At 39.0% G+C, this 13,298-nt stretch overlaps 1 protein-coding gene across 4 annotated transcripts in view; it reads left to right on the forward strand.

Moving 5' to 3' along the window:
* Positions 1–13,298, forward strand: part of ATP11B (ATPase phospholipid transporting 11B (putative)) — a 100,935-nt gene that overhangs the window by 16,349 nt on the left and 71,288 nt on the right. For all 4 annotated transcript variants that reach the window (XM_075004680.1, XM_075004681.1, XM_075004679.1 and 1 more), the window contains exons 2-4: positions 3,964–4,080; positions 5,047–5,136; positions 7,826–7,906. In XM_075004680.1, coding sequence (XP_074860781.1) covers positions 3,964–4,080; positions 5,047–5,136; positions 7,826–7,906 — 288 coding nt within the window. The remainder of the gene's footprint in view (positions 1–3,963; positions 4,081–5,046; positions 5,137–7,825; positions 7,907–13,298) is intronic.

Raw genomic sequence — 13,298 nt, forward strand, 5'->3', positions numbered from 1 at the left:
TCTTCAAAAGTTCAGCATCTGCCTTTATATTTGATGTTAAGAATGTTCACAAGAAATGAGGTGGAGTTGTTATTTGACCCATTCACTTCTTTGTTGCTTGTAGTTTAACTTTTTGGTGAGGTATTTCTTTCATCAATGCCTCCTGAAGTGCCTTCCAAATTTCAACAGCATCAACAATGCAGCAGCAATTTCTCTGACATTTTGTTTAAAGCTATGGGTAATAGGTTTCAGTATATTGAGCATATCCTCTGCATTCCTTGTCAGTCCAATGTGAGATATTTCCATTTATTTAATTACGGCGTTCTGCACAAAGTTTTATGAGACTAGGCCAATTCTGAATAAATTGTTCAAAATGATCAACCACCGATTTCCATCAAACATTTTGAGGGAGAATTAGTTTGGACCCACCTTCTCTTTCGTGAAGCTGAAGCAAAACGTTGTGGAAGAATTTTGCAACTTCAACGTTTTTTTTATTCCTATGGAAGATGTACTTAAGTCTTTCCCTATTTTAGCCATTAAATTGGCACCACAACTATATGCTGTTAACCAGCATACAGGAAACCCCCTCTGTACGCAATTTCAACATACGCGTTAATTGTATTAATGCAAATGTCAAAATCCTGAGCTCCAGATGAATGCTTCCTCCAGCTGGGGGGGGGGCCCCCCACCCTCCCTCCTCTCCCCTCTCTCCTGCTGAGCCACCACAAACAGTGGGGGAGTCGCAAAGGTGACCAGGCTGCTCCTGGCTCCAGGGGCTCGGAGAAGGTGGCAGGGACTCCCCTCCCCCAATTTGTGCAAAATTTGAGTTACGCAGGGGTTGTGAGGAATGCAACCCCTGCATAACTTGGGGGTTTTACTGTAGTTCTGTTTCTTCTTCTAAGTATCATGCCGTCTTTGCCACCTTTGCAGCGTTATTTGTGTCAGAACTGTGCCTGTGACCATTTAATTTTTGTGCACGGGTTATTACAGCTTTCACTGCCACTTCTTTTAAATAAGCTGTTGCGGGGGCATTTCCCAGTGTGTCATGTTTTGAAAGATATGCAACCACATCTTCTGTTTTCATACAGGCCAGATATTACTGGATCATTTTGTACATTGCTCCACCTACTAAAGCTTAAACTGGCAAATTTCCCCTCAGTATTTCTTGCATACTGTTCATGTTCCTCCCCATACACAGTATGTAGCAACCTTCCATCAGTGTCTGCTCTACCAGATGGAATGTAGCTTGGTCATAAGGACTCAACCATGTCAACAAAGGTGTTTATTATTAACAGTGTGACAAGTAGAATTTGTGGCATAAACAAACAGAACAGTCTTTTCATCTATGATATTCTGATATTTGCTTGTCCTTACTACAGACTCATCCAGGGTGATGGTTTTTACTGGATGATTGAAATTTTTTGTTTGCTGCTGCTACTTTGCTGTCTGAAATGTTTAGTTGAAGTACTGGTGCTAAAAGTTCCAACAGATAGCTCTGAAGTTGTTGCTGATAGACAATTTAAGTCTCTTGCAGTTAAATAGTATCCTGGAAGAAAAAATCAGAAATGATTTTGAATAGACTTTTTCTGAGTTCTTCTCACTCTGGCCATTTCTACACATGCCACTTTCTTCGAAAGTGGCATGCTAATAAATGGCCCAAAATATCTAATGAGGTGCGGATGCAAATTCCCTGCACCTCATTAACATAAGGTTGCATGAATTGGAGTCTGGAAGAGATTCTTCTGGATTCCAAAATGCTGTTTAGAAGCACAGTCTCCGGGGAGGTCCTCAGGAAGGACGTCTCTCTTCTGGAGGTCCCTTCTTCCCAAATATTTTCAGGAAGAAGGGGCCTCCAGAAGAAGGACTTCCTTCTGGAAGATCCCCTGGGGGGGCCGCACTTCTAAATGGCATTTTGGAGTCTGGAAGAACATCTTCTGGACTCCGGATCACGTGACCTTATGCTAATGAGGCATGGGGAATTTGCATCTGTGCCTCATTAGCATATTTTGTGCCATTTACTAGTGTGTAGAAATGGCCTCTGTTGTTCAGTTAATAATTTACATTTTTTTCAGCAAGGATGCAGGTCCAATTCCAAGTTACGAAAAACCCTAAGTCTGACTGCACTTAGAGTCCACTTAATTTTGGAGTAAGCCCCATTGAACTCCATTGACACTTCAGTTTTTTTGAGAAAACAAGTATGGGATGGGATTCTCTTGGGAAGGGTGAGTTACGCTGAAGTAAAATAGGGAATACAGTCATGGCATCACCATTATGGTCTATGGTCATCCAAAATAAAGGGCATGTATTTCAGAATATAAAATAAGAAAATGACACACAGTAGCAACTGGCAGCTCTAGATTTGTTACTGAAGCTTTCTGTAATGTATATGTGGATGATAGGTTCTAAACCAAGTTAACTAATTAAACAAGTCTTAAAGATTAGCTGAGTTAAACATATTTTCTAGCAACATCCAACAAAGGAAACAGCTTGGGAATTTACTTGTTAAATCACACTTCCACTGAAAGGCAGAGAGAGAGTCTCAAAGAATGATCCATTGGAAAGTGAATTTAAATTACTAACCAGTCAATTCCACATTGTTTTTAAGACATAGCCATGTCTTCATCGACCTCAATAAGCAGTTTTACTTACAACGTTTCGTTCTTGCAGTGAGGTCCCACATCATCTCCTTGCGCTGCTTACACTTGACACGTTTTCCTTCTTTATCCAGGGAACAAATTTCTTCAAAAATTTTTCCATGACAGTTTTTCTGTGGCAAGTTTGTGGGGGAATATAGGAAGCTGTGTCTGTGCTGAGTACCTTCCCTGTTTCCTTCCAGTCCATTCCATTGTTCCTTTCTATGCTGCCATCATCCTTCCCTGTATATTTTCTCTGTCTTAAGACAATGTCTTAACTGCTCTGCTATGCTTGACCCAGATATACCGCCACATAAGCATAGAACAAAAACTATCCTATCCAACCTATCTTTGCATATCAAACAGTAAACTCTTTCATAGCTGACAGCCCTGGGATTGAGAGAGTGCCAGATATTCAAACATCCTGTATAATGGAGAGGTATACCTAGCAATGCATAACACTAAAGGAAAAACAAAGTTAGATATTAAGAAACAAATACTTTATTTACCAACCACAGTAGTATTATACACTGTAAAGTTATACTATATTTGCTGCATTTATTTGTATTTACTTTCACTACACTGTACTTATGGAAAACATAACTAAGCGTAATGTAACTAAAATTTACTTATGGTTCAAATGCTGGTTATTTGAGAGTTCCAGGTAATAGAATGCCAGATATGAAAGAGTTTACTGAAATTTAATCTGCTGAGAAACAGTAATTGAAGGACCAGAACTTTCAGGAATCAAGATCTGGTGTTTAGGTTGGACAGATTAGAGCTATTAATTCATCTTTATGAGAATAAATGTAGATATAGTATGTTTGTGATTAGATTTCATTGGAACTGTTATTTTTAAATGAGAAACTTAGTATTTTGATGATTTAAAAATGAAAAAAATTATTTAAATAAAAAAGCTAATTTAAATCCAATCAGATTTCTTTTTGTTCTTTAAAATAATTGTTGGTTTTTATCCACCTTGGCTCCTACTATTGTTGTAATTGATGGACCTGAATTAGTGGGGAAAAATGGGAACTTTTTTAAAAATAAAGTCTTCAAATGTAAGCAAGGTTTACTTATTACTTATTTAAGGTTATTATAAGGTTTACTTTATTTGGGAAAGAGGGAAAATAACCAGCAAACAAATAAAAACAACCACCAACTTCCTGTCTCAAATATATTAATCTTTGTGTCGATTTCATAAGACATTTCTAAGACTTTTGTTAAAATTTGGATCCCAATTTCAGCTTAACCACAGCAGAATTTTGTGTGCTGTCTGTGGTCCAAAACTACAGTTTTGATATAAAATGTCCTGCATGTTGATCAACTGATTTTTACTTTTGCCTTTCAGGGTTTTGACCCACCACATCAAAGTGAAACACGAACTATTTACATAGCTAATCGTTTTCCCCAGCATGGCCATTATGTTCCTCAGAAATTTGCAGATAACAGAATCATATCATCGAAGGTAAGTACCAATGTACTTTGTCAAAAAAAAAATTGATAACAGTAAAAGTGGTGATCAGTCTTTAAGGAGTATCTGTGCATCTCGTGTGGGGGGGGTGTATATGTATATTTATGTAGATATTTATAAAAATTGTAAATATATATAATAAATCTTTAAAGTAAGTGTGTGTGTATCTATCCTAGTTAGGTTCATGGTGCACACACATAATTTAAAACAGCAAATGACTTCAAAACCAAAGTTAGAAAAGTGAGGCTCCTTCTGTTCTTCCTCTCTGTTCCCATTACCCAGCCCTGCAAAATCAAAACCTGATTGCACACTGACCAATCCTCAGAAAAGAGATGAGCCTTGAACCATTATATCCCCTGGCAATTTTCTGGATCATTTTCATGTATTTACATCTCTGTTTAGATAGGGCATCTCTCAAATTGCTAATCTCAAGCCTGTTACATGAAAAAGAGCAAGTTAGTGTGCAGAGCATTGATGTGCACCCAGTCTCTTTCTGGTGCATAATCTGACCATTGGTTGGGTGTATGGGCGTAGTTAGTCAGGGGAAATATCTTAGCTGGCTAGAGTGTAAGGACAGAAGGCAGCAACAAGCAATGTCTGGTGCAACAGCAGCCTCAGTAAATCTTCCCCCTCCGAATAACCTCCACTTGGCAAACCACTAATTGGCTCAGTGAGAAGGAGAAAACTGTCCCCAGGGAACCATTTTGACATCCGCCCCCAACCCTAAACACCTACCAGTAGGTAGGAAAGTGTCTTCAGCTGGCGTTGCTGCATCTAGCGGAGTTACCTCTGTGGCTGGGCTTCTCCTAGCTGCTAGCCCATAAAGGACCAAATTTTGGCTCTGCTTCACCCCAAAGACAGAGAAGACTATGTGATGCTTAGACGGAGGAATTTTGGGGAGAGAAACTAGAGGAGAATGCAATATCACATTATATAATCAAATTTCTCTTTTCTTTACAGTACACGGTGTGGAATTTTATTCCAAAAAATTTATTTGAGCAGTTCAGAAGAGTAGCCAATTTTTATTTTCTTATTATATTTTTGGTTCAGGTAAGTTGAATAAAACTTAAAATTTCATGAGAGACTTTATAGTCTGAATATAGAGCTGTAAATCAGAATTTTTCAGATTGACTAGCATAACTGAGAATACATTGTGTACCTTGAGCAAGTCACTTAAATTTTATCTGGTTTTTGCTTGTTTTGTTTTTTAAAGGTGCTGTAACTACTTCACTGGGGTTTCGGAAGCTTAGACTGCTCAAATTTAGGCTCAGATTTGAAATATTTTCAGTATTTACAATTTTTTAAACATTTTAAATTTCCTTAATTGAATGTGCATGCTTCAATCAAAGTCATTTCCAGTGTCTGTAATATAGTTGTAGCACTGCACTGATTGTTTGAAAAGTTGTCACTGAAGCTTGACAAAGAAGAGAGGCTGGAGGCATATGTAAGAACATAAATTAGAGGCCCCTTCTTTTGAGGTCCCTGGAGGAGGCGGCAAGTAGTTAATTGATTAAAAACAGGGACTGAGGATAACTTTTACCCAGTTAGGGTGCATGCAGGGGGCCCAAACAGAATTGCCAGGCTTCCGGGCAAGGTGTGTGTGGGGTAGGGCTGGCTCCACCTTCCTGAAATGTATGGGGGCTCTGGCAAAAGGTACGGCTGAGGACTGGCCTCCCCTTCCAGTCCTTCAGCACCTTATGGAGTGTGCTGCCCTAGGCTCCAGAAGCTGTTCAAAAGGCCTAGGGCTGCTCTGGCTGGGAGCACTGTGCTCTTTTAAATTTCCAGGCCATGGAGCAGTTGCCCCCTCTTACCACCTATCAGCTGGCCTGAGTCCGTGATTTCTTCGTCCCCATGCACTGAAAGAAATGTATTGGTAGGATAATTATTTCTTTAATACATTTCAGATGAAGGTCCTTCTCAGTTTTATAGAAATCAGTAGCATATGAGATTTCGGTGGCAAAAAATTTATATGCTGAGCACTATCTTTGAGGGTCTTTTTCAGTCACCAGATATACAGTTCTAAAATCTCCAAATTCATCGTTTTAGGTACATGAAATAAATGTCGAGAAATTTACAGTTGACAGCTTGTCAAAGTATTCTGTTTCAGTAAATATATACATGAAGACATGAATTAAGGTCACTGTCAAAGCAGAGAGCCTACTTTGTAACTTGTTGGGGGATTCCCTAGATTCCTAATGCTGCTACCTTTTAATATGTAAGGCTTCATTATTTTAATGAGATCTCTTTGCAAACAACTCCATAATCATATAATGCTTTGGGTATTCAAAGCACTTTATAATAACTAGCTACAATTATATTGCCTCTGGGAGCTATGTAAGTGGTACCCCATGTTACAGATAGGAAATCTGAAGCATTTAAAAGACTTGACCACAACCACAATGATTGGAACTTGGCAATTTCTGACTGTCAGTACTGTGCTTATTGTTACAGGCCATTCTACTTCTCCTTGCACCTGCTCTTGTGAATTCAGAAAAAGTAAACTGGGACATTTTTGCTTTTGTATTAAAATGCCTATATGTAGCATCTGTATGATTTAAAGTTGTTCCTCTTCCTAGTGAACTCTAATGTAGTCATAAATGCTTTGTTCAGTCTCTCTGCATAATTCCAGGAATACTGATTTCGCACTTTTCTTGGCAGTCTATTCTGTTAAGTTACTAGAAATTACCACGAGGAATTTTTTTTCCTATTTTCCAATAAAGCATAAATAAATATAGATAATGCTCAAATTTGGCATTAATATTAAAACCTTTTAAATATGCTTTTGTGACATGGTCCTCACAAAGTGTTGCAGGTGTAGCTTAGTCATTAGCTCAAACTCCAATACACTAAAGTTCTCTTGAGTCAAGATGAGTGATTGTGCTGTCAGCCCACATTTACATTCATTTGTTGCGATTCTCCACATGAACAGACTGAGATTTAAAATGTAACCATGATTATATTTTGCTTGTGATTTTAAACCCATTTCCTCTCTTGATAGCTAAAAGTGCATGAACCCAGTGGATCACGTTTTTATAACGCTAATTTTTGTGTTTTGCAATATCTCAAGGTTCTGTCCAGAATGCGGTGTTAGCAAAGATGATTTTGGAGTAAATTGATAAATTAAATAGCGATAAGACACCATAGCTAGATGGTATTTGGCCAAGAGTTCAGAAGGACTCATGTATGTGCTATACGTGATAGTATACATACTACACTTCATATCAACTTGAGTACCAGGTTCCTGGAGAATAGTTAGTGTGATACCAGTTTTTTAAAAAGGCTCAAGAGGCAATATCATCAATTACATGTTGGTAAACCTAACTTCAGTACCAGGCAAATTCGTTGAAATGATAGGAAGGAACAGAATTATTAGGCATGTAAATGATTTGTTGGGGAAGAGTTGACTCGGCTTTTGTAGTGGTAAATCTTGTCTCATTAATCTGCTAGAATTTTTGAGGGGGTCAGCACATGTGGACAAGCGTGATCCAATGGACATAGACAGAGTTCCTTTCCTAAGGCTTGTAAGGAGTCAGGATAAGAGGGAAGGTCCTCTTATGAATCAGTAATTGGGTAAAACACAGGAACAAAGGATAGGAATAAAGGGTCGGTTTTCAGAAAGAGGAGCGACCCTCACTGCCTTACATAATTGTGCTCATGTGGTGTAAAATGTTACTGCCTTTGGTTTTATAAAATTTTAAGAATTCCCTGGTACTAACATTCTCATTATCTTTTCCTACAGCTTATGATAGATACACCTACCAGTCCTATTACAAGTGGATTGCCATTATTCTTTGTCATAACTGTAACAGCCATAAAGCAGGTATGAAATTAGGCTTTATAGCATGATTCTTTTTAAAACATTTTCTAAATCTTTTCTTTAAATAATGTAGTCAGGGTTTGTTAGACACTCTAAACAATAAAGAACACACAGTTTCTTGAAATAAATTAGTAAATGTGTTTTAAAATATAGCTCACCCAAAGCTTAAACTGAGGAGCTCTCTATTTAGCTGTCAGGTGTCCAATGGTTCAGTGTAACACTGTACAGGAATGACTGTCAAAAGGCATTTTTCCGCAGGCTTTTAATGTCAGTTGTTATAAGACCATTTCCAAATGCCTCTCACTTATTTTCTTGGCGCCCCTCGGTACGTATTAAAAAGGAATTTTTGTACATAATACAGACGAGAGAAGAGACTTTAGGATGGAAGATGTATTAAAAACACCTGCATAATGCTCAACAGCAGTTGAAGACAGTCTTAAGAGTAGGATAGAGAGCTTTTCTTGCCAGGGTAGAATGGTGCCCAAGGCAGAAAAACTATAAGTCTTCCTCTGGGGCAGAAATATAGGTGTTTACATAGGCCACATCTACACTAGCAAGTTCTTTCAAAAGATTTTTTTGAAAAAAGGGGCTCTTTTGAAATATCCAGCAGAACATCTACACGCAAAAAGTGTTCTTTTGAAATTAAATTGAAAGAATGAGATTCTCCTTTTGAAATTGCTCTTCCACTCTCAGTTCAGGAAAAGTGCCTTCTTTCAAAAACTTCTTTCAAAAGAAAAAGTGTGTAGATGCTCCACAGGCCCTTTTTTCTGAAAGAGCAGTCCTCATGGTGCCAGATCTTTTTGATCCCTGGCCCATTCTTTTGAAAGAGCAGGGGCTGTGTGCGTGCTCTTTTGAAAGAGCAGGTCACTCTCTTGATCTGCTTTTTTGTGTGTGGACACACACTTGCGAAAGAAGCTTTTTCAGAAGAAATCTTCCAGCAGGACTTCTTTCAAAAGATTGCTGTAGTGTAGGCGTAGCCCCTCTGTCAGATGAATGGGGTCAACCACTTTACAGTTGTATATTGATTAAAAGTAGACATTCAATTATATGTTCTAACCTTACACAATATTTATAATCTAAGCAGAAATATGACTCTATTTCACTATCCCTTAAGAATCTTAGTGGTGGTAGAGCATTTGAGAAGGCCTGATGGTTACCTGTAAAATAGGATTAATTGAAATTCAACAACTTCAGAATTGTATGCAGAATTCCTCACGTGGTAAAGGTACGAAGATTATTCGGGGTACAAATTACTGAAGAGATCTTTTTCTGTTTGTGACTCCCCAGTGTTCACTGCACCAGTTTCAAGATATATCACAGAACTTCATAACTCTGTTACAATGGAACCATTCTATAGCAATGTTGCAGTGACCAGGGGAAAAGCAAGAGAAGTAATAGTAGTAGTATTAAGCCTCTTCCACTCCTACATTTTGGAGCTTAGGCCATTGATGAGTGTCCTCTGTCTTGGGCAGTCTTTTCCATTTCCGACCAGGTGCATCCTGGTTTTTTTTTAGTATCTGCCTTCAGGTCTCTACACCAGGTGTTCCTTGGACACCCTCTTTCCCTTTTTCTTTGTGGGTTCCAACTTAAGACTTGTCTTGTGATATTGGTGATTGATTTTTCTAATGGCATGCCCAATCCATTGCTATCTTACCTTCCTGATTTCTTCTTTGGCAGGAAGTTGGTGAGTCAGTTGCCACAGGTCTTGGTTGTTGGCGGTGTATGGCCAATGGACCTCGAGGATTTTACAGAGGCAGTTTTTGACAAATGACTGTCCAAAAAATCCAGACTTCTTTATTGTTCTCCAAGTTTCTGCTCCATACAGTAGGGCTGATTTGACATGGGCATTGAATAACCTGATCTTAGTCTGAGTTCTGATCTGCTTAGAATTCCATGTTTTTCATAAGGGAAAAAGCTGTTGTTGCTTTCCCAATCCTCACTCTCATATCAGCATAGGTACCTCATACAATTAGGGTATTGAAAATGCTGCAAGCTGGCATGACATTTTAAATCCAAGAAGTGTTGTTTTGACCACAATAAACTGTCCTCCAGTAGGATTCTGTAATGGCGTGTGGCATGATCATCATGCTGGGATGTCACTTGGAAAAAAAAAGAGTTGAAGTCAGTACTTTATAATCAAGAAGGTAAGCTTTAGGTCTCTTCCAAAGGCAGATTAAAATTGTGGTCTAAATTCCTCAAGGTCATCGTATTTTTGTTAAATACTTCTCTGCCAATCACTTTTAATAAGCAATACTGTACATTGACTCTTACCTCTTTTTTTACTTTCTAGGAAGTACTTTTGTAGCTCAATACTTAAGTGTTTTACAACTGTGGCTTTACCTGTATCATGCTGTGCAGTGCTACCAAACTTCCATTTCCTGTGTTTGATTTTTGATACAGGAAACAGCCATTTACAAATATTGCTAAACAGCAAGTACTGTGCCTTCCTAAGCACTGAGAATCTGCAGTGTGAAGCTGTTTCATAACTTTTAAAACCTCTTCTTTACTGTTTGAACTGGTGTCATTAACTGAGCAAATATCAATGACTAGTACCTTGCACTTGGCAAGCAATTTCACATTTTACACTGGAAACTCTCAAATCTAATTGTGCTTTATAACCAGGTGGATAAAAATAGATTGGATTCCTTTAAATATATTAAATATTTTAAATTAAATTAGAAATTATGACAGCCCCATTAAAGCTTAAAATGTTATTAAAATAGAAATCATATTGAGTAAGCAGTACAGTAAACTCTCAATTTTACAGACCCCAGTTGAGTGGACTTTGGGGAAAAATGGACCTCCCCCCATTCCTGAAGTCCACTGGGGGGTCAGTAAAATCCTAACCCCCCCCCCCCCGCCCCCCGCAAAAACAAAGGGTGGGGGGATTACCTCTGCCATGGCCTGGAGGAGCTGCCAGCTCCTCTGCTGGAGCCACCACACAATCCTCCCACCAGGGGCATATGCAGACAGACAGCACTTGTGCCCCACCCTGGTGGGAGGAGCATGTGACAGCTATGAGAGGAGCTCCTCCAGGCCATGCAGTGACCCCTCCAGCTGCCCGTGGCAGGGCAGCAGCCACGCAGGGGATTCAGCGGCTCCTCCAGCAGAAGCAGCTCTGGTAAGTCAGGTTTTTTTGTTTTAAGTGGCAGGGAGAGACTAGAGATTGGGAAGCCTGGCGGGCCAGTGAATGTTCGCATATAATGGACCTTTGGGAACAATGAACAGCCCTTCCCACCAAAATTAGTCTGTTGAATTGAGGGTTAACTGTGTATGTTTACTCTCAAGGTTTTATAAGCCAAACCACTGAGCTGGTGGACATACCTGGCTAGGCATTACTAATGAGTGAGTTTTCATTAGGAAAATAGCACAAGATGTATAGATGCAAAACTACAAATAAAACTGATTCATATTCATTGATTTAAGTCTTTCCTCTGCCCTGCTTTTAATTGCACAGTGTGGGAATGTATCGTATTTTCAGCTTTCCATGCCTGTATACTGTGTGACAAGTTAGGCTATAAATTAGTAGTTGAGAAATCTTAAGCATACTAAAGTTGAGAAATTTGTTAGCACACTCTTTAGATAGTCCTTCTTTAAAAATCCTTTTCTTAATCCTCTCTTCCATTCCCTCTTCATTGTTCAGAAATTTTGATCTTGTATTGCTTCCTAATGCTTATTCTTTTTAGCAGTTGTGTTGCTCAGAAACAAGGATTGTAATTACACTGATTTACAGGACCCAAATAATCCTTTTCTTCTTTCTTCGATTCACCTCCCCAGAGAATTGGGTTAGCCTTTTGAGTAGTAGAAAAGTATTTGTAGTGTAAGACTGTCAACTTGGATACACAGAATATAGTCCTTCATTTTATTCTCTTATTTTTTAGTCATCTATACAATTGTCCAATTTCAAGTAATTTTTTTAAATGATGTTCTGTAGCCAGGACATACTTCAATCCAAAGGGGGGAAAAAAAATCTCATGAATTGACTACATTAAGAGTATAATGGGGCAAAATGATTGTATTTTATGTGTAAGTAACACCAGGTATGGAGGTGGTATAAATTTTATGTATTAAAAACCACTTGATAAATTCAAAACTTTGACTTCCTTAATACACTAGCATGGAAATATTTCCCCTTTCAACCTCCCCCAAAATTAAAACAAGATTTAGTTTTGTATCAATAACAACTTTGTTGTACATGAATGTAAAAACATTCAGGTCCAGTGTATTGCAGCATTTCAGTGCCACAAACAATCTCATTGGGGTGGTTCTATTCCCAGCGTTTCAGTGGGATCCAGTACTCATATCTAGGCAGTGCCATTGATGGGGAGTAGGGTGGAGAAAATGGGCAAGCTGCCTGGGGCACAGCAGTTTAAAAGGGTTTGGCACTCCAGGCTGCCACTACCTCGCCAGTGGTCACATCTCCAACCCTTAAAAACAGTGCTGGAGCCCTAGCTCCCACACCATTTCTACATGAGTCCCTGCCCCTTCCAGGCCCAGGGATGTTCCCTGCTCAGTCCCAGCAAAGTCCATTCTCACTCCTGCTTCTAGGCTCAAGGTTCCAGGAAAGCAGACTGCTTTGTCAAATTTTTATGTATAGAAAAGCAATTCAGATTGCATTCCAGGTTTGTTTGTTTTTTTAAGGCTGCTTCTGACTTCTATACAGTTGAATTCAGGGTAACTGATGTCAGCTTTTCAATGGAGAGAGATGAAAATACCCTGTACATATAATAAGACTTATAAAAATCCATCTAAAACATTGCTGAAATAGATTTCTGTAATATTGTGTATGGCAAATACAGAATACCTAAAATATTTTAGCATCATGAGTCTGGGATGATCTGTGTAACTCAGTGTCTCGGATGCTTGTGATTTATAAGGATTTTCCAAAATTATGAGTGTTGTGGTGCGTGGGGCTTCTTACTCATACATCAAGGCTGGGTCTACACTTACCCCCAACGTGGAAGGGGGCATGTTAATCAGGGTGACGGGAGGTTACTGATGAAGTGCTGTGGGGAATGTGCAGCACTTCATGAGGTTAATTCTCCCCAGCGGCAGCTTCAAAGCGTCGCGCATGCTGGCACTTTGAAGTTTGACGCTTTGAAGCTGCCGCTGGGGAGAATTAGCCTCATGAATTGCTGCACGTTCCCTGCAGCTCTTCATTAGTAACCTCCCGTCAGCCTAATTACCATGCCCCCTTCAAAGCTGGCATCAAGTGCAGACTAGCCCCAAAAGTCTTGTAAGTTAGTACTTATTTTATGAAGGCATTGGACTATAGCACTTTAGACTTGGTTGGCTGCTGTGTCTATTTGAGGCAAAGTAAGGTAATGAATCTGTTTCTTAAGTAGCAGTGGAAAGTGACTTCTCCATGTTAAATGAACATATCCTTGAAAATTTG

Source organism: Carettochelys insculpta, chromosome 10, assembly GCF_033958435.1.
Source record: "Carettochelys insculpta isolate YL-2023 chromosome 10, ASM3395843v1, whole genome shotgun sequence".
NCBI classification, from domain to species: Eukaryota; Metazoa; Chordata; order Testudines; family Carettochelyidae; genus Carettochelys; species Carettochelys insculpta.